Raw genomic sequence first — 22,009 nt, forward strand, 5'->3', positions numbered from 1 at the left:
AGAAGAGGAGGGTGGCATAAAGGAGGATGATGGCAGTGGACGTGAAGAGAAGTGGATGGATTTGAGAGCAACGTGAGCGGTAGAATCAGGAAGACACAGTGATTAATTGAATGTGGGGTAAGGAAGAAAGGAGACTCCTGGACTTGAGCAACTGGATGGATGGTTGTGCCATTTCCCAAACCTGCGGTCATTGAGGAGCAGTTTTGCGAGAAAAGTAGATTCCTTTTAAACACACTGAGTCTGACTAGCCAGTGAGACAGCTGAGGCAAGATATCATGTTGGCCATTGGCTGTGCCCATCTGGAACTTGGGAGAAAGGTCTGGGCCAGAGAAGTGAATCTGGGAGACATCAAACAATAGCTGATGTCTGAAGTCATTGGGAAGGGGTGAGATCCCCCAGGGAGAACAGGCCTGTGTACAGTCCTCGAGTAATCACCACTTACAGATCTGCTATACGGTCGTTGAGTAGTAAGTGGCTATTTCACACACCTATTTCCTGTTGCTAATGCTAATGTCATCTTTATAGAATGAACATTGTGGGCCACTTAGGAATACACAGTGGCTCCAAGGCTTCTGTCACAGGGGCACAGTCAGTATATATGACTGTGTGTGTGTGTGTGTGTGTGTGTTTTGTGGAGAGAGAATTGCATCGAAATCAGCTGAAGAATTTTTCTGAACTACATTCACAAATTCTGGTGCGTCCCTAAGGAAATCAAGAATTTAAAAATGCAAAAGTTATTTTAGAGACACATGCCCTCATTTTCCAGAGAAAACTGAAGTGCCAGAAAGTACAAGTCATTTACCCAGGGACACCCCGCTGGTTAGGTGGCAGCCCCTCAGAGAGGAGTTGAAATTCTTAGCGATTACGTCAGGTCCTATCACCCTCCAGAAATGTACATTTCTCCATCAGTTTCAGAGGCTGGGTTCCAGATCCATCAGGAAATTCTAGCATCATCTATGGGCTAGCAGAATATCCATCGAGCATTCAGTAACTGTGGGAGAAAGAAGGAAGTTCTTACTTGTTGAACCACCCACTGTACGACTCTGTCAGCTTTAGGACAACCCTGCAAGGTGGGCATTGTTATCCTCACTTTACAGATGAGGGAACTGAGGCTCACAAACTAAGTGACATGCCCAGAGACACACAGGTAGTGAGTGGCAGAGCCAGACTTCAAGTTGATGTTTACCACTGGGCACACATTCATATTAGGATGCAGAGGGAACTGCATGAACTGTACCCGGGACTCAAAGTGTAATTAAGCATTAAAAAACACAAAAACAAAAAACACCACAAAATGACAGTGGAATTGAGTTCACGTTGGCCTCAGCCTTCCTGTTGTGAATCAGCAGTTCTCAAGCCCAGTTGCCTTGGTTAGAATCCGGCTCCCTCCTTACTCATGGCGTGACCTTAGTCATGGTCCCCGACTTCTGTGCTTTAATTCCTCTTCTGCAATAAGTCAGAGCAACAATGATGCCTGCCTCATAGGCTGACCTGAAGATTAGCTTATTTAATGTGTACAAAAGCCCCAAACACGACCAGCCTGTAGTAGGTGTCCACCTCTATTATTTTTTTCTCCAAGAGGCTTACCTGAGTTATTTTGGGGCAAAAAAAGGAGAAATTAATATCTCCTTTTTGCCCCAGCATTTTAGGGGTTTGCTGCGTTTTACAAACAGCATGGTTATGGGAACATGGTATCCAGGTAGCTGCCTAAAGGGATGCAGAACAGTTGCAGGTGGCCAACCTGATTTGACCCTTCAAGCTGTTAAGTGGAACCGGCAAGGCAAGCACATAGAGGCCTCGGGCGCTTTGCCTTCAACTCTTCTCCTGGCCTGGAATGCCCTCTTCTCAGATAATGGAACAGCCTTTGTCTGCACTGTTTTCAGGTTCCAGCTCAAATGTTGCCTGATCAAAAGGCCTGTCCACACTACTCTATCTAAAATAGTATCTCCTTCTCACCATTACTTTCTATTTTGTTGCCCTTCTTTTCTAAGCACAGAGAGGTGTGTAGATTGAGGGTCCGTGTCCCCAGCAGACCTTGAACTCCATGAGGGTCAGGATGGAGTCTGTTGAATGTTGATGAGTAAATGAGTGTCCTTAGAGGAACCTGTAGTGGGTGCTGGGTGCTGTGGAGGGACGGGGCAGGATTTGGGGACTTGGCTCTCAGGGTTTCTTTTGGTTTAGCCTTGTAGTCAAAGACTGGAAAGTCCTTCCCAGATATTGGTTCCTAATGTGTTGCTTCCCAGGTTGTTACTTGGATAAGTGCTGTGTTCTTCCCACCACCACCAATATGGTGTGGCCCTTCTTGGAAATAATAATAACTAACATGTCTTTAGTGTACTGTGTGCATCTTACCTGTATTGGGTCATTTAATACAATTCAATAAATAGATGTTACTATCATTTCCCATTTTACAGTTGAACAAACTGAGGCATAGAGAGGTTCAATAGCTTCTCCAAGTCACAGAGACGGTAAGAGGAAGACAAGAATATGAATACAAATATGAATATGTGCAATCCATCCTCAGAATATGCATTTCCAACGAACCCCTGTGATTCAGCTCCCTATGTGGTTCTGGCCCTACACTCTCCTAGTGACCTCCTCCAATCCTGGGGACTTTAGTGTTGTCTATAGCCTGGCCACACTTACATTGTATCTCTGGCCCAGCCTGCACTCCTGAGCTCCAGACTCATTTATCTAACTACCCACGAGACATCTTCTCATGGGTATCTTGAAGTGAACACTTCCAAACTTGAATTTATGATCTACCTTCAAGACCCCACTCCTGAATCGGTTTTTCCCTCAGTGTTCCTTTCTCAGCAGGGTTCTAGGGTGTAGAGATGGGCAATGGATTGCTTGATTTAGACAATAGCATGCTATTTTTTTTCTAACAATTACTTTATCTAACCTTCCCTTACTAAATTTTGACAAACCAAGGCAAGTACCTTACCTTTGCATTCCTAACATCCGATACGTAGAAGGTGTTCAATGTGTTCTTGCTGGATGGAGAGGTGGGGGAAGGTATGTTTTCTGTGGATTGTATTTATTTCTACTCCAGGTAGTTTCCATGATACTTAATTTCTCTAGTTATTCGTCTAAGAACAGTTTCCAAACTTCTCTCAGTGCTCATTTTTCTTCTCCCTGGGGTTCTAACCTGAGGGTTTTTTCTTGCAGTGTGTTAATGAACTGACTCTGGGTTTCAGAAAAATCATTCTCACTTCTCTTCACTTTGGAATTATGTGGAAAGGAATCCTTACTAATGAGGAAAAACCTATTAAGAGACAGTAGCATAATTATTCAGCAGTAGGGAAAAGAATGATATATAAGCCAAATACTAATTAGCAATTACCTGTGTCACATTTAGTTTTTCTGGGCTGAAGTTCAGTTACTCCTTGAAAAACTGAATACAAATAATAAGCCCCATACACACACAGACACACATGCATGTCCAGTGGTTATCAGAGTGGGATGTCCTAGTTTATTTCCCTGTCTAAATTTGGGGTCCTTTGAAAATGCTTTGCCTGACACCGACTCACATGTAAGTCTCATGTCTCTTAGGTCCCTTCATCTCCACCTCCAACATCTTTCTTTGGCCTGGCCCATCAACAGCATCTCTCTGTCTCTCTGCTTCCCTGGAACTCTCCCTTTGAATTGATTCTCCACAAAGCAGCCAGAGTGATCTTTGAAAACCTAAATCCAAAGGACTTCCTGGTGTTCCTAGATTCGATTCCACCGCATGCTCTGGCCCCTGCTCCCTTTTCAACCTCTTCTCATGCCAATTTCACGTTTCACACACTCCATCCTCTCTACTCTCCTTTCTGTGCCTCAAACATAGGCCATGCCAAGCCATTTCTAGATGAGGGCCTTTGCACCTGGAACACTCACTAATCCCATGCTCTTCTTTTAAAAAATATTTTTAAATTAATTTCAGAGAGGAAGGGAGAGATAGAGAGAAAGAGAGAAACATCAGTGATGAGAGAGAATCATTGATTAGCTGCCTGCCACATGCCCCACACTAGAGATAGAGCCCACAACCAGGGCATGTGCCCTGATCAGGAACCAACCATGACCTCCTGATTCATAGGTCAGTGCTCAACCACTGAGCCATGCCATCCAGGCCAGCCTATGTTCTTTACCTCCTTCTTTAATCTCAGCTCACATGTCTCCTGCTCAGAGAGGCCTTACCTTGACCTCTAGCCTATGCCTCCCCACCTCATAACTTTTCCCCCCATTACTTTGTGATCCTCAGAACACTCAACACTATCTGAATTTATCCCTTTCTTTTAAACTTTTTGCCTATCTTTCTAAAAATCACCCTTGCAGAATGTAAATGCCATTTGTATCCCTTCTGTTCACAGCTAGGTGTCCAGTACTGGCACACAGTGGTATGTTTGTTGAATGAATATGTGCACATGCAATGGCCCAACGTATGATTGAAGAATGCCCTGAACTTATACTCCATACAAGTTCATGCGTTCTAAGTTCCAACTCGATTTAAACCACAGGAGACTTGGATAACCTTTTCAGTTGAGTTTCTTTTTTTCTGTTTCAGTCCTCTCTAATAAATAGTGACATTATCTTTGTGAAGTTGCATGCCCCGTGGGAAGTGCTTGGAAGATACGCAGAACAAATGAATGTAAGAATGCCTTTCAGGTAGGTGTCAATGTATTTTCCCCACTCTCTCTGCTGCTTCACTGTAAACCCCGTGCACTCCTCTTTCGGAACAAATAAAGCTGATGAGCAGGCTGGAATGCTGCAAGAGAAGAAAATCCCTCAAATGTTTAGGAAGTGCAGTAGGTCTCATGGCCAATAATTCATGGCTGATTCATTCCTTAGCAGTTAGATACTTCAAGTGTCTGTGAAAAAGAGTTTTCCAAGGGGCATTTTTATTCCCATAGTGCCATTTTTGGAAGCCCTTTGTACTGCTGCCTTGCTGAGCAAAATTCCAGGCATCCAAGGTGCCAGGTGATCTTCATGGTCCTTAGTGATGAGTCCCTTCCAGAAAAACATGAAATGAGTTCTATAGGAACAAGTTCAAGAAATGTCATGAAAATGTGCTCTATTTTAACAAATAACCGATATTTAAATTTTTAAAAGTCAGTTCATAAATATTGTGCCAACACAAGCATTGCTATTTATTCATTTTAAAAATATATTTTTTTATTGATTTCAGAGAGGAAGGGAGAGGGAGAGAGAGATAGAAACATCAATGATAAGAGGCTTATTGATCGGCTGCCTCCTGCACGACCCCCAACGGGGATCGAGCCTGCAACCCAGGCATGTGCCCTGACCAGGAATCTAATCATGACCTCCTATTCATAGGTTGTTGCTCAAACAGGGTCATACCAGCTGGGCATTATTTATTCTCAAAGGAATAGGAAATACTTTGTGTGGGTTGCTTATTTAAAAGGATCAACTTACCTTCATCTCACAGTGAAAATTCTGATTTTCCCTATAGGTTAAGGAAAAATGATTTTCATTTTTTAGATAGAAATAAAATAAAGTACTACACTTGAAAGTATAAATGCCAAGATATGTGGGAAGTCTATAATGGAATCTTCTAAAGAAGGTGGAGGGTTTTAGTACCAAGGACAGTTCCAAAGGGACAAAACTGATGCATACTTTTGGTTTGCAATTTGCCAATAAGACCAAGTCATACAGTAGGAACTAGACACATTGGTCCAAATTCTAAAATATACCTCTTAATGAGCTGTAGAAAGTAATAGAGGCAACATTTTCAGCTGCATTCATAGAGACAGGGAGGAGCTAGGGGCACATTTAGAGAAGAGTAATTTCCATTTAGAGTCCTATAACATATCTCCCTGGTGTATATTATATTCTTCATTTGTTGGACTTTATGTTAGAATATTAAGTCAAAATAGAGGCTGGGATTTCTAGCATCTATTTGCTTTGAGGCAGAATTCTCAAAGGAGTTGAGATACCTAGTTCTAATCTTTGGATTAACTTTTGCATTTAAAATGTTGAAAAGGAAACCTAAGAGCCCAAGGATTTTAAAAAAATATATTATCACTAAGAGAAGGATTATTAATTTAGTTTCCATTGAAAATTGTTACAGTCTAATTATAATTCATTAAAGCTAATTATGGCCGAAACCGGTTTGGCTCAGTGGATAGAGCGTCGGCCTGCGGACTGAAAGGTCCCAGGTTCGATTCCGGTCAAGGGCATGTACCGGGGTTGCAGGCACATCCCCAGTAGGAGATGTGCAGGAGGCAGCTGATCGATGTTTCTCTCTCATCGATGTTTCTGACTCTCTATCTCTCTCCCTTCCTCTCTGTGGGGAATCAATAAAATATGTTAAAAAAAAAAAAAAAGCTAATTATGTATCAATGCTATAACCATCTAATATGGATTAATACCATATCACACATGAGGACCACTACAATATATGCTTTGATAGGGTGGTATATCAGATCAACATCTTCTAGCCAACAAAGCTAAAAGTCTACCTTTTGGTAAAAGCAAAATAGTGAAACTTAGTGAAATTGATACTCCCCTCCCCCCAACAGAAATCACAAAACCTTCTGCCAGAACAGAAGTCTAGAGCCAAGAGTCCAAGCAGATTGTGGAAACTTGAGCATTGCTAACTAACGTAGAGCAAGTTCCTTAGTGCTTGTAAGGACTTCCTACCTGAAGGACTGGCCACATCATAGAAAACGCTCATGCTCGCTACCTAGCAGAAAGTGCTGCCTGTGAGCAGCGTTAATACGTTTCCTTTTTAAAAATATTTATTTTTATTGATTTCAGAGAGGAAGGGAGAAAGAGAGGAGATAGAAACATCCATGATGGGAGAGAATCATTGATCTGCTACCTCCTGCACGCCCCCTACTGGGGATTGAGCCCACCCCCGTACCCCCACCCCCACCTCCAACCCCCACCCCCAGGCATGTGACCTGACCAGGAATCGACCAGTGATCTCCTGGTTCATTAGTCAATGCTCAACCACTGAGCCACACCAGCTGGGCCATTAATATGTTTCTGCTGTGACAGTAAGAGAATGTGATCCAAGCAATAAAATGAAAAACATAAATAATGAATAATAATTTTCTTTTTAAATGTAGGAATTTCTTTAGGACAACAATTTTAGGAGAAAATGCTATTCATGTGTGGACACTAATCGGCCTCATTAATATTAAGGCAGTTTTAACTTAGCATAGCTTCACTTGAGGGGTTGAGAATTTTTGCTGTCATCTTGTGCGACATTTCATAACAACTCTAGCCTAAGGATGTAGATGCATTTCCAAAAGAGGAACTATCCTGACATATCATTTCAACAAAATGTACAAACATCAGTTTGCCTGAATATAAAATGCCCTAACTAATCTTATCTGTATTTATTATTTTCTGTAGACTGCAATTCTAAATGCCAGGTTTAGTCTCCTTGAATTTTTATTCCTATAGTGTTTGAAAAGAAATTGAGGAATAGGCTTCTGGTGGGAAATTGCTAATAAACCCTGCTTATTAAGTACCTTTATGTCCATGAATATGGTGTTTTTTAATAGGCTATTTGAGAGCATTTTTAGGTTACAGAAAATTGAGTAGATAGTACAGAATATTCCCATATGCTCACCCCTTCTCACCCCACTCAGTCTCCTTATTAATTTATTACATTAGTGTGGTATATTTCTTATAATTGACGGACCAGTATTAATACATCATTATTAACTAAAGTCCATAGAATTAATTTAGGGTTCACTCTTTCTGTTGCACAGTTCTGTGGGTTTTGACAAATGCATACATCCTGCATCTACCAATAATTTCACTGCCTTAGGCTCCTCCACCTGTCATCCCTTTCCTCTACTCCCCACCCCAACCCAAAACCCAGGCAACCACTTACCTTTATATTGTCTCTATAGTTTTGCCTGTTAATAACATGGATATGTTTTTTAAGTTTTCACAGATAAAAAAAAAATGATTTTAGAGATATAAGCTTTCCATTTTTCAAAAGTGAGCTAGCTCAGTAACAGTTCAGAATACATATAAACTACCTTGGGTTCATAACTAGTCCATTGGTTGAAGCCACCATAAGGAAAAAGAGATTGCATTTTAATAAAGTAGCCAACACATGTGCTCTTCATTCCAACTACACCCAGAATTTTCATTTTAAAATGTAAACAGTGCTGATTTAGACAATAGCATGCTATTTTTTTTCTAACAATTACTTTATCTAACCTTCCCTTACTAAATTTTGACAAACCAAGGCAAGTAATGCAGAAACACAGAAGTATGACATGCCCTTATTAGGTTCCATTTTAAAAAATATTTTCCTGGATTCCTTAGTTTACATCTTTAATTCACCTATAACCAGGACCACTGGTTAGTCAGTAAGTCGTTATGTGTCTAGTTCCAGCTGGATGTTGATGCTGGATAGTTAGTGTTCTTCTCATAATGGTTGTAAGATGCCTATATTTTTATTTTACCCCTGCTTATATCAAATGACAGAAGGGTCCTGTAAACTCAAAGTGCTATGTAAATATTAGTTACTATAATGGTGCCCCATTAAGTTATGGACATTGCCAACAGCCTGGCTGTCCATCTCTGCATCCCTGAGAAAAAGGTGATGGCAGCTGAATTCATGCAAATACCATTTGCTCCAAATCACCAACCTGTACAGGTTTGGTAGACCAGTGGCAACCCTGAAAAGTCATGGTCATGAGGAGAGAAAGAAATATCTCTGGGAAATGTTCCCTAAGATTTCATGACTCAAAAAACGCATGCCCTATGTTCTCACTACATTCCTCACTGTTAATCTCTTTTTAGTTTTTTCTTCTTCACCTCTTACAGGCTTCTGTCTTCAATCTCCTTTCCTTCCTTGCTAGTTCAAACTGTAACTGACGATGGGTTTTCTTCTCGACTGGCTTCATTTTTGCTGTTCTTCCAGGAGAAAAATCTATTACCTGCCCCGCCGGTACAAGTTCATGAGCAGGTCAGTAGCATGCTGTCATGGAAGTGTTTGTCTGGTCTGTTGCCTTGTGTGCTCCAACCGTGATAAGGAATACTAGAGGGGCCTTGGTCACATGGGAAAACTGATTGCTGTGCACTCCAAAAATAGCTATTTGGGGGTCAAAGGCATGGATGGAATTTCCCAGGGCAAGATGTAGAAAGAGGAGAGAAGAGGGCCATTGGCCACTCCTTGGAAATCTTCAGGAAGGAGACAGGAAGAAATGGGAAGAAGATGAAAAGGAACAATTTGAGATGTAGGAAGAGAACAAAGGGAAGGCAGTGCCAAAGGCACCAGAAATGAGTTCCAGTAAGAAGGGCTGTCCTTCAGCTACTGATGAAGGGTAAGAGCTGAGAATCAGTTTTTTGGTTACTATGGTAACTGCCATGCTAGCAGTCTCCATGGAGTGGTGGTTCTGAAATTTTAGCATGTGTCAGGATTATCTGCAGGGATTTTTTGTTTTCAGATGGCTGAGTCCACTCCCAGGGTTTCTGAGGTGAGGCTTTATAGTGATGCTGACATTGCCGATCTAGGATGACATATTTAGACTGATGACCACCCAGTGGAGGGTCATGGAAACCCAGTTACCACTGGTGGGGAATGGGCCAGGTTCTGAGGGATTAGAAGCATTGGGGGTTCACCCCCATCTTGATGAGTTTTGTGGCCAAGGAAAGGAGAAAGAGGGGATGAACTTGGAGCCAAGAGGATAGAAGCAGAGAAGATGCGTCCAATCATATATTCTCCAGGTGTATAGAGGGGAAGTTTTGAGTGAATAAGAGCTTGGTAAAGCCCTATTTCTAGAATTGGAAGAACAGCTTCCTAACCACTAATCTCTGGCCTGGAAAAGCTGGTGCTACTTCAATTGAATAAATTACAACTATAGACAAATGTAGTAGGCATGAGAAGGCACTAGAATATTCTGGAAAAAAGATCATCTGACTATGGTGGTATAATGTTGTGATTCAGGATGGCCTCTTAGGACAAATTTCATTGCTTTCCACATATAATTGCGTTTTGGGTATCACTGTGGTGGTGTTCGTGAAGCCCAGTATCTGGTGTAAATTTCAAAATGTAGTTTGTCAAAAAATGTTGTGTGTACTTGAACTCTTCCTCTTACCCAAGAACAGGCTAATTTAGATGATGGCCAGTCCTGTCTCTTTGTAGCCAGGTTTGATGTTGCAAACTGAAAGGCACATGTACAATGTGTGGTTCTGGTCTCGAGTTCTTGTGGCATACCAAATGCAGACATTTAATTTAGCTTTTAGTTTCATCCATATAAATGATAGTACATCTCATTAGTTCATGAAATGATCCCTGAAATAAACCTATCTCCTTTAAGGGTAAGAGAAAATTATATTATTACTAGAGGCCTGGTGCACAAAATTTGTGCATTCGTGGGGTTGGGTCCCCCAGCCTGGTCTGTGCCCTCTCACAGTGCGGGAGCCCCGTGATACATTGCCCCAAAGAGGTAGGCCCCGCCCACCCACCCGGGGCTCCTCAATGGATTGCCCCAATGAGGTAAGCCGGAGCCAGGGGTCCTGCCTCTGCACCTCACGGAGCCATGGGACCCCTGGCCTCACCACGGGCCCCACCTCTGTGCCACGCACACAGCATCAAGCCCCGCCCACCCACACGTGCCCGCTGCACATGCAGCCTCATGGTGATCGCTCATTATGGCGTGATGACCTCATAGGCTTTTATTAATAGGATAAAGCTTCTGAGCAGACAGAGACATAAAGTACCTTTTCACAAATATCTTTATTTTAAAAGGTCACCTGACTCTCATAAAGCATACTCATGTAGTTCAGACACATATTTTTCGAGTAAATGCTCTTTTCATCCATGTACTTGGTCTATTAAATGTTGCTGTGATTTAACTTTGGGCAGACTTAACAAGCATTATAAGTTACCTACCCAATAAAGAAAGGGAATTAATCATCTTTCTTTTGACCCTTTTAGTTGTCTTTTTTTTTTTTTGCCTTCACCAAATAGTACAAATGTAGTCTGTAAAAGATATGATTACAAAGAAACACATCTGACTCTTGTGCATGGCTTGTAGCTAAGTCTCATTACTACTCCTTTTGCCTCCACTTCCCCACACACATCCCGCCCGGGGTTGTCCTGTGCAGCTGTGGGCAGAATGAATGCTGGATCCTGCTGCATTAGACATTCAGCACCGTTGTAATCTTATCAGATGAGTATGCAGGCACATCAACAAAATGGCTTGTATATTTCCATCCCCGCTTTAAAAAATTAATGTGTGTAAATGTTCCAAAACCTTTGGACTCTCTTATAAGGTATTTAGGTTGTGTCCCAATTAGTAGCCTTGTGACCTAAAAAGAATCTTATCAACTTCCAAAGCTCCCTAACTTCTATCCAAGGAGAATCTGTAAATATAGGGGACTTGGCTCTAAGAAGAGGAAAAAGAAATCCAAGCTGGCTGATGTCTAACTGGTAGCAGTCCAGGGAGGCCTCAGTAGCTGTAATGTAGGGCTGTGTGTGGAGTCTTCATTAAAAAAAGAGAGAAAAAAGAAGGAAGGAAGGGAAGGAGGAAGGGAGGAAGGGAGGGAGGGAAAGGGAAGAAAGGGGGCAGGAGGAAAGATAAAGGAGAGAAAGAGAGGGAGGGAGGGAAGGAGGGAGGGAGGGAGGGAGGGGGAGGGAGAGAGAGAGAGACATCTGTATGTTCCCTCTAGGCATATCATCCTGAAAACGTAATCTAAATGTTTGAAACGTGATGCTATTATTATAATATTCTGGTGTGGGGAAAGCAGGTGTCCCTGAAGTAGTCTTTTGTGTTTAATTCAGCCTAATTAAGTTGTCATTAGTACGAAGTCCCTCCTGCATGGTTAATGGCTCAAGGGAAAGGCCCTTTTCTTCTGCTTCTTCAGGGTAAACCCACAGCATCCAGGTTGGGGCTGTGCACACAGTAGGTAATTTATAAAGCCTACTAACAGGTTAGCATGGGGGCAGTGAAGTCCTTTGCATGTGGCCTTTTCTTTAATCATCACCGCTCCTAAGGTTAGGATATTCTCCCCTTTAGAGCTGAGGGAACCCAGTTTAAAGAGGTTTCAGCAGAACCGTCCCAAGGCAGTTTCCAAGGCTCACCCTGGGGAGGCACAGTATGACAGGGGTCAGGCCCATGCCCATGTGCTTGTCCTGTGCTACCAGCTCTTTCCAGCTATCCGGAACTTTGCCTGCCATGAATCAGCATTTGGGGGGAAACTCTGAACTTACCACAACTTTCTATCAAAGTTCCTGCCTTTTAGTTCAGATATTAACTTGACAGGTTAAGGCCAGAAATGCCCGAGTGGATGATCCATCTTCTCCTTATTGCCTGTGTGGTCTGTAAGAGGGCTTTTGCTTAGTAAGTGTCAGGAATAGAACAAAGTGACATGTATCCAACCACATCAATGCTCAGTCATTAAGCCAACATCTTTCTTTTCTCTTGAGCCCTATATTGAAGAGGCAAATTGGGCTGCTTCCTGATTGGTTGGGTTCTTGAATTTTATCTAAGTGAATTTCAGGATTGCCTGTTTGGGGAAGTGTATTAAGTGTAAGATAGAAGCACAGACCTCAATATACAAGTGAGGATCCTAGCTCCAGAATTTCCATTGAGAATGCTCTATATAGAAGTTCATTGTCAGCATTTTTCTTCATCCTAAATACGACCACTTAACTGAGCATTTTGTACATCCCAGGCATTGTGCAAACACCTGGTACCCATTATCTTGTGTTGTCCTCACCACTGCCTCATGCAGTGGGTGTATTAGCTCCGAGAAGTTTAGTTACCTGTCCAGCATGGCACTCATGACTGGCCAGCTATACAACCAGGATGTGAACCTGCTTCTGGTGGATGCCAAAGTCTTCCATTCTAGATGGAAGGTTATCCATTATGCATTGTGAAAAGGAAAGCTCTTTATTAACTGAAGGTTGTTTAGAATGATACAGCCAAGATATTATTGCCCACATCACAACCAGTATGTATCTCAAGAGCATCTGAAGGTTCACCATTTAGAGATGAGGATACTGAGGCTCCGTGAGGAGAAGAGGCTTGCCCCAGGCACACTGACGTACAGTGGCAGAGTCAATGACCTCACTGAGTCTCACACATCCCAGCCCAGTAGCTTTTGCCCTTTGCATTTCTTCTTTGCATGGCAAAAGGGGCCCTCAATGATGTCTTTGTGGTGCAGTTCGGGGACAGGAGTGTGTTTGCAGAAGAACAGCTAGTTGTCCTCCAGTCCCAGAGAGACAGACCCTTGTTCCCAGAGCCACCAGACAGTCAGGTGGGGGCAGCATGTGGGACATCAGCCCTAGCACTGGGAACCTAGCACACGTTGGCCAGACCTCAAGGGGAAGGTCACGCCAAGACTATTGTAGGAGGTGTGTTAGTTTCCTATTGCTGTTGTAACACATACCTGCAAACTTCACTGCATAAAACAACACAACTTTATTATCTCACAGTGCTACGGGTCAGAATCCCAGGAGATGGGTGCTTAACTGGTTTCTCTGCTCGGGGTCTCCCACAGCTGAAATCAAGGTGTTGGAAGGGAAGGGCCATGGGGAGAATTCGTTTCCAGACTCGTTCAGTTGCTGGCACAGTTCAGTTCTTTGCAGTTGCAGGATCTGTCTCTTTATGGATCCTGGATAAAGGTCATTCTCAGCTTCTAGCTGCCTGCCCTCCTGGCCCTCTTCATCCGCAAAGCCAGCAATGGCTGGTTGGGTTACTTTCACTCTTTGAATCTCTCTTACCTCCCCTCTTGCCTCATTTCCCCTGTCTCCAGCCAGAGAAAGTTCTTTGCCTTTAAAGGCTTCGTGGGGTTAAATTGGGTCCACCTGAATAATCTAGGTGCTCGCCCTATTTGGGGGTCTGTAACCTTACTTCCATCTGCAAAGTCCCCTTTGCCACATCACATAACATAGTCATAGGTTCAGGGTATTGGGGTGCATGCATTTATGGGGGTTCAGTCTGCCAACCAGAAAAGAACACAAACTGCTGACCACGTTGTTTCTGTTGTAAAGAGCACACAGCATGGACCCCAGTACATGTGATGGAGCCTGAACAGTCCATGCTTGGCCCTCCTGTTTCTGCTCAAGCTGCCCAGCAGAGGCCAGTCCACACCCCAAGCCCCAGTTAGTGTCTCAGGGGCTTTAACCTTAAGGTATCTGTCCACCATCTTTCTTCCAAGATAAGTGTTTCAAAAGCCCATTTCCTCTGCTTCCTGTCACTTTCTCTCAAGTAGTTTTTAAGAACACAGCCATCTCCCTGGCAGCTTCCCCAAAGCATTCCTTGCACACCATCTTTTATAAACCTAACAGCCCTGAAGGTCATGATGATGATAACTGATGATAATGATGATCCCGCTCAAAAACCCTTGACAAATAAGGCTCAGAAAGGTGAGTGATTTGCGGAAGGTCACACAGCAGATTAGCAACAGAGCCAGGATTTAGACATGCCCATTATGGACTCTCCACCATGCCAAGCAACTTCACTCCCTTCCCTTTCACTTCCTTGTGCTCTTCCTCCTTTTTCAACTAATTAATCATTTTTATTGCCCTATTTTACTTTCTCCTCACCATCTTCGCATTTCATCTAAATTGTGATGCTACAAGCTGGTTGGTGCAAGCTGCCATTTTATTCCCATAGAGCATTCATGCCCAATTTTTCACAGCTTTATTTGTTTTTATCCATGCTGAGTACTGTACCCAGTTGGATTAAATTCATAGTCATCACATGCAAAGCCCAGATTCTGTGAGCATGTGAATTTTGCACAGTGTAATCTGATCAGCGCTGCAGACTGGAGATGTGTGGGAGGTAAAAACTCTATTATAAAAACTTCTGAGCCAGTGTCCTCTATTTTAAAATTGAGGGAAAGTTTGTATGTAACACTAGAGGCCCAGTGCATGAAATTTGTGCACTTGGGCGGTGGAGGGGGTATCTTAGCCAGCCTGCACCCTCTTGCAGTCCAAGAGCCCTTGGGGGATGTCTGACTGATGGCTTAGGCCCGCTCCCCACAGGACATCCTTAGTGCTGCCACAGAAACGTCAGAGGCTCTGGCCACTGCTGCTGCACTCGCCAGCTGTGAGCCCGGCTCAGGGCTTCTGGCTGAGTGGCACTCCCCCTATGGGAGTGCACTGACCACCAGGGGACAGCTCCTGCATTGAGCATCTGCCCCCTGGTGGTCAGTGCACATCATAGGGACTGGTTGTTCTGTTTGGTTAATTATATTAGCCTTTTATTATATAGGATATTAGTTTCAGGTGCACCACATTATCATTTGACATTGTATACATTACAAAGGGATCAGCGCTATAAGTCTAGGTACTATCCATCACCATATAATGTCCTCTTTCTTTAATGAGTTTTAAGGCAATCAGATTAAATGAACCCCAGGGCCATGGGGAAAGCCACCAGCTTAGCCTGTGAAGTCTAATTTATAATTCCATTTAAGGACTAAATCATTGAACTTGGACAAGTGATAGATGCTGGTGAAGCACAATTAACTTTGAATTGAAAAGAAAAAAGACAGCGATGTAAAGAGGCATGCTGGCTGTTCCAATTCTTATTTTTGAAAAGAAAAAGAAGATAGTAATCATAGCCAGTGCTTATTGTGCACCAGACACTGTTCAAGAGACTTTATCATCACAGTCCTGTGAATTGAGACGCATTATCATGCCCATTTTACAGATAAGAAAATTGAGGCACAGCAAACTTAAATAACTTGTCCAAGGTCACACTGCTAATATTTACAGAGCCAGGACTTGAAACGAGGCATGCCAGCCCCATGTTCTCAGTCACTGTTACACTGATTTTCTGGAGCTCATCATATCCCTATATTTTAAATATCTTTTAAGAGATAGTGAGGGGTTGGGGTCCAGGACGATGAAGGATGGAGGAAATTGGAACTTCTTCCCTTTGGGGGGGTTTAGGCCTTTCTAATCTACTGTTCTTTTCTTATTACATGGCTCTGGGTAGAATTTTTACTTATGTGTGCGTATGTGGTGGGGACAGGTCCTCTGTGGAGAGGAGGGGCCTAGAGAAGCTGAGAGGTTCTTTCCAGTGTGAACTTTCAGGGGTTCTGCAAAAGGACAGCCACCACCAAGCAGAATGATGGTCAGGTGAGGCTGGAACAAGGCTGAGAATAAGAGAGGTGGTTAAAAAAGACATTTGCTATTATTTTTCATTTTGGAGTGAATTGGGAATAAAAAATAATTTATTCAGCTAGATGTTTCATGCAAAGGATAAATTGCCATGTAAATATTTTTTAAAATGGGGAAAAAGTAAAACATGCCCAGATTCCATGTGTTTTTGGTGAACAGACTTAGAAGGCATTCAGATATTTTCCTCTCCAGGGGGATCTGTCCCTTCTTGTAGCCCTTAAAGTGAAGATTTCTATTATCAGTTACTTTGATGAAGTGATCCCTAGAATCAGGAATCCACAGTATGGATTCTGGTCCGGCTTTGTTTATTGGTTGAGTATTTTGGATTGAATAATCATCTCTCTCCACCCCGGATCTCTCTGACAACATATAAAATGAGTATCGTACCTGTTGGGTCTACCTCACAGAGATGCTGTTTGACATGTGCTCTTGTGGGAAAAGTTACCCTGTGGTATGGATGCCTGAGGTAGCACTTCTGGGGCTGAACAGCAGACCCTGAGTGATGGATGAATGATTAATCTGACACAACATTTGCTGTGAAAGAGAGGGCTAAGGGACTGCCTGGCTAAAGGAACCAGACAGCCTTGATTGCCTGCCTCGTTAACCTTTTATTGTAACTGCAGTTTGAGTAAAATTTATCTTTTAGATATAATACAATCAGTAGGATAAGTAGTCTTGGGAGGGTACATGTGTGCAGTGTCCTTTAAGCAAGGACACCTAAAGATTAAGCATAAGGATTCCAGTAAACACCCAGGGGTCTGCATGTGCACAGACTTGTCTGAAAAGGTCAAGGAATAATTAGGGGCACCGCCCTCGGCACTTTCCTAAGTCAGAATTCCAATAAACAGGGTGGGCCACCTTCAGCACACTTCCGTTTTCTCAAAATGTCCTCCTTACAAACTTTCCAACCAAGTCTCCTGTGCTCCCCAACATAGCACCAACATTTTTAAGTTTGCTGTGGTTTCTGCTCCTGCCAGTGGGTGCTGTGAATGAACATCTGGTTGCTTGGAAGCCAGATGTTCTCACCAGCAGAAGTCAGAGGGTTTGGGAGGCAGCCAGGGAGAAAGTGGTGCTTGAAAACCACCATTAGGACACTTTGGTTCTCCTTGTCTTGACATCGTGTATGCCATGACCAAAATGATACATGGGTGTTGAGATGCCCCAGCAGTGTGAGAACCATGGGGTCAATTTAAAAAGAAAAAAGTGAAAACTAAAGAGCCTACTGTCTGCTGATAGGGTTTGGAGAAGGTGTGAGAGGCAGGAGGCAAATCATGACATCAGGCTCTCTGCACAGTCCACCCACTGGGATGTGCTGTCAGCACTCCTGCCCAAAGTCACCTATGGCTGAGTTCTTCCCTAACTAAGGGAAGAGGAAGAAGTTGGCCAAGCACAGAATGAGTTTATAGAACCTTCAGAATATAAGAGGTTAAGGTCCCTGCTGCTCTGCTTAAGGGACTATCACCTTCCTTTCCAAAGCCTTCTAGTCTGGTTAGGACTCCTTGGTTATTGATTGGCGTCACGCATGGCAGTGATCTTGTAGACAGTAACATTGAGGCCCCTTGGTGACATAGAAAAAGCACAGGCATTGTGGCTCCCTTCTTTCCATCTGTGAAATGGGGGAGTGGGTTCCCTGAGTGCAGTGAGAGTGCCTGGAGTGTGCGGTGTCACAGTCGTGGCTCTGTGTAACGCTGACATTCTGTACCCTTTGGTCTTGCCTTTCATGTACCACAGGATCGATAAGCAAATAAGCAGGTTTCGGAGGTGGTTACCTAGGAAGCCAATGAGGCTGGACAAGGAGACACTGCCAGACCTGGAGGAGAATGACTGCTACACTGCCCCTTTCAGCCAGCAAAGGATCCATCAGTGAGTTTTTCCTGGGAAAGCCCTTACTTTCAAAGGATGGGCCATTGCGGGAGAGCCTCCTCCTGCATGCCTTGCATTCCTTGGCACGTGCAAGGAACAGCATGATGCCTTTCTCCCCTGAGAGTCCTGTGAGTGTTCATATTCCTTTTATTTTAGCCAGGATAAGCAAGGTGCTCCAATAAGGAATCCCCATATCTCAGTAGCTTAACACAATTGAACACACGTTCGTATGTGTGTTGGGTGAAGGACCTTCTGCATGGTGATGCAGAGACCCAGGCTCCTTCCACCTTGTGGCTCTGCCAATCCCCAGTGCAGAGCCCCCTGCAGGCTCATCTGCAGCCAGCTGGCGGACAGGGAAGCTGGTCTACATTTTTCCCTGTTGAAAAAGGGGTTGTTGGTTTGATTATTTTCAATCTTAGTTTACTTCTCAGTTCCCCTTTCTTCAGCAACTGAGTTGCCCCAGGAAAAGCCACGTTGCCTCGCAGCTGGCTTCCTGGCTCATCTATCAGACAGTCTCTGAACAATAAATTGTCACTTTTGACATACAGGTGGTGGGAGGAGAAGTTGGCTAAGTAATTGAGCCTTTGAGGACTTGCAAAAGTCAGAGAATTGACTGAAGCTTCTGAGGTGACAAGAAATCATGGCCAGATGGCAGGGTTGGCAATAGAGAAGAGCATGCCAAAGACAGTAAACAACTAGGCGAAAACAGCCTTTTAAAGCGGGGGGGGGGGGGGGGGGGAGAAAAATCAGGTCAGCCCAACCTCTCTCTCAGCCAGACTTTAGGAATTCCTGGCTCTCCCTTCCCCAGCCATAGAGACAGCCTCTGTAAAAATGACTTACCTGTGAGGAGGGAAGGGATGACAGATTTAAAAAAAAAATAGGTTGCTGACTTTGAGAAAAAAACAAACCAAATGGCAGTTGTCAAGTTACAGGGAGTGTGAGGTGGGGGCACGCTTTAGCAACAGAAAATCAATGAAAGTCTGTGGGCTTCTAGAGCACAAAGGAGAGAAGGACAATCAAAAATAGTTGTTCTGCATCAAAATATATAATGCATAATGCAAAGGAAGCAACTCAGGAAGCCTCTGAAATAACCGAACTCTAGATCCAAACAGGTCAGACTGATGCCAACCCAACCACATATGAGAACGTTGAAGAAGACATGAAACTCACAGCCCGGCCTCAAAATTCTAGTTCAATCTTCCCGTGGGAAATAAGAACTGAGAGGGACTTTCTGTTAACTCAGAGTTCAGGACCTATGGGTGTTTCTTAGAGAAAAAGACAGATGAAAGCTGGCATGTTCCTGCTCTGGCTTTAAACCCTCGTTATGCCTATGTTGTTCATCTTGAAGCTTCTCACACACGTGATTATTTGGTTTTAAATTCTTCTGGAGTAGAGCCTGATTCACATTTAGATTTTCCCTTTGCTTCCATCCTGCCTGAGAGAGTGCCTAGCACAGTGCAGGGTAAATGAATGGATGAATGGATGGATAGGTGGGTAGATGAATGGAGGGCTCAATGAATTATATGGTGTGTACTACGGGATTTGTTTTATTTCAAAGACATATAGGTAAATGGAAGAAGAATGGGATGGATGGATAGTTGAATAGATGGATGGAGAAATTAAGGAAGTATATGGTGTGTGCACTGGGGTTATGCTTTGTTTAAAAGGTATAAAGGTAAATGGAAGAGGAACTGGATGGATGGATAGGTGGTTAGATAGATGAAATACATAGTGTGCACCTAGGGTTTTATTATTACTTCAAAGACATATAGGTAAATGAAGAGGAAAGTTTCCCACTATTCATCTTTATACTGATTCTGTTTTCTGATGTTCTTTCTTTATCTTTTTAAATATTTTTATTGATTTCCAAGAGGGATAGAAACATTAATGATAAGAGAGAATCATTAATCGGCTGCCTCCTACACTGGGGACTGAACCTGCAACCCGGGCATATGCCTTGTCCAGGAATCGAACTGTGACCTCCTGGTTCATAGGTCAACACTCAACCACTAAGCCACTTTGTTCTTGCTTTAGAACAATGTTTCTCAGCAGGGTTCTCAAAGTCAGAAGCACCTGGGCTCCCATCAGGACCTCTAGGTATTAGAACCAGGAATCAGGTCTTTATAAATGTTTTAAAATATGTGCTAAATGGCCCAGAAGGTGTGTTTCCATGGTTGAGCATTGAGATATGAATCAGGAGGTCACAGCTGGATTTCCCGTCAGGGTACATGCCTGGGTTGCAGGCTCAATCCCCAGTAGGGGGCATGCAGGAGGCAGCTGACTAGTGATTCTCTCTCATCATTGATGTTTCTCTCTCACACACAGTTCATTTAAAAAAAAATGTGTTAAATGAAGATGATAGCCTGTGGGATAGCGGTATTCAGCCATCTCTCTCACATATATGAGAAGCATTTTTTTGACATGTTTGAGTATTCATTCACTGAAAAATGGATTCATTCAATAGTCAATAGTTTGCTGATTACTTCTTGTCAGGCACTGTTTGGGTACAGAGGATATAAATAGTACACAGTCTTGACCCCAGCATAGTAAAGACAGAAGACCATCTAGAATAATAAAAGTGTATATGCTAATTAGACCAGATGACCTTCTGGATGAAGCAGGGGCTACGAAGGAATCCTGGGTCCCGGGTGCCAGAGGGAAGCCAGTGCTGGCAGCCGGGGAAAGGAAGGCCTACTCTTGCACAGATTTCGTGTATCAGGTCTCTAGTTTTAAATAGTTACAAACAGTATAATGGTGTGACGTAAAAGATAGAGTGTTCCAGTCCTCAGATTTGTTGGGAGGTTAGTAAGAGATGAGGGTTGGTCACAAGAAGAAAATTTTTGTGATGGGTCTTGAAAGGTAACACTTGTCCAGGAATTTAAGGGGGGGAAACACATCTCAAAAAGAGAGAATCATGTGTGTATCAAAAAACAAAGGTGTGCAGCAGAATGGAGTGTTTGAAGAACTACAATAGTCTTCTGTGAATGGGAATAGGATGTGAGAACACTTGGTGTTACTGTTTGAAAAAATAGAGTGATCCATGGAAGATGAACTTGCCAGGCAGGAGAACTAAGGAAAAAGCAGAGGGACAGCTGGAATGAAGCAAACCTAAGAACCAGACCTTAGTAGGACCAAGAGAATAACGTAGACAGTTGGGAGATGAAAAATTCAACAAGGTCTTGAATGTTATGGGCAGTGGAGATTTCTTTCTGTTTGAAAATTGTCGTGCCACACAGACAATATCCGTTTTCTTTTATCCTCACTTGAGGATATGTTTCTATTGATTTTAGAGAGAGAGGAAAGGAGGGAGGGAGGGAGAGAGAGAGAGAGAGAGAGAGAGAGAGAGAGAGAGAGAGAGAGAGAGAGAGAGAGATATGAGAGGGAAACATCGAGTGGTTGCCTCCCATACACTGTACATGCCCTGGCGGTGCATAGCACAATGCTCCAACCAACTGAGCCACACTGGCCAGGGCAAAACATCCCTTTCATGAGTGTGTGTATGTAAGATTCCAAGAACACTGGCTGTCAAATTGGAAACAATTGTTTGGTGCGTCAGAAAAACATGTGCCTACGGATACTTTGAGAGTGATGTTAACGGCTTTAAAGTAATCTGAAGTAGGTGGTTAATGAGCTTTGAGGGTTATAAAATGATCTGCTGGTTTTCCAAATGCAATTCAAGATCCTGTGTGACTTCTTGGTTCTGCGGAATGTTTGATATTGTATTTGTCTAGGAGTAAAAGAGAATAATCGGTGTGAGTGTCTATACATGAATGTAGTAGAAAAAGAGACAAAAGAGAATTGAAAGTTTAATAAAGAGTGATCAAAGTGGGAAAGAGCCTTGAAAATACTTTGCTCTCAGAATAAAACCCAGACTCCTGTTAGCTCACTAGCTCCTGCTTTCATCCTCCAGTTGTGTGCTCTGGGTGCATTGAACTGCTTTGATCTCCTTAGCTCGTGAGTCTGAGTCCTTTTGTCTCCTGTCTGCACATGCCCTTCCCTCTGCCTGGAATAGCCTTTTCTCCTAGACTCCCT

The 22,009-nt window shown here is 43.2% G+C and overlaps 1 protein-coding gene across 1 annotated transcript in view; it reads left to right on the top strand.

Moving 5' to 3' along the window:
• The window catches only part of ANO4 (anoctamin 4), a 257,465-nt gene that overhangs the window by 143,780 nt on the left and 91,676 nt on the right, over positions 1–22,009 (top strand). Inside the window, exons 6-8 of the mRNA XM_036301477.1 lie at positions 4,550–4,650; positions 8,897–8,941; positions 17,846–17,977. Of these exons, the coding sequence (XP_036157370.1) occupies positions 4,550–4,650; positions 8,897–8,941; positions 17,846–17,977 (278 nt within the window). The remainder of the gene's footprint in view (positions 1–4,549; positions 4,651–8,896; positions 8,942–17,845; positions 17,978–22,009) is intronic.

This window comes from Myotis myotis, unplaced genomic scaffold (genome assembly GCF_014108235.1).
Source record: "Myotis myotis isolate mMyoMyo1 unplaced genomic scaffold, mMyoMyo1.p scaffold_m19_p_3, whole genome shotgun sequence".
In the NCBI taxonomy this organism is placed as follows: Eukaryota; Metazoa; Chordata; class Mammalia; order Chiroptera; family Vespertilionidae; genus Myotis; species Myotis myotis.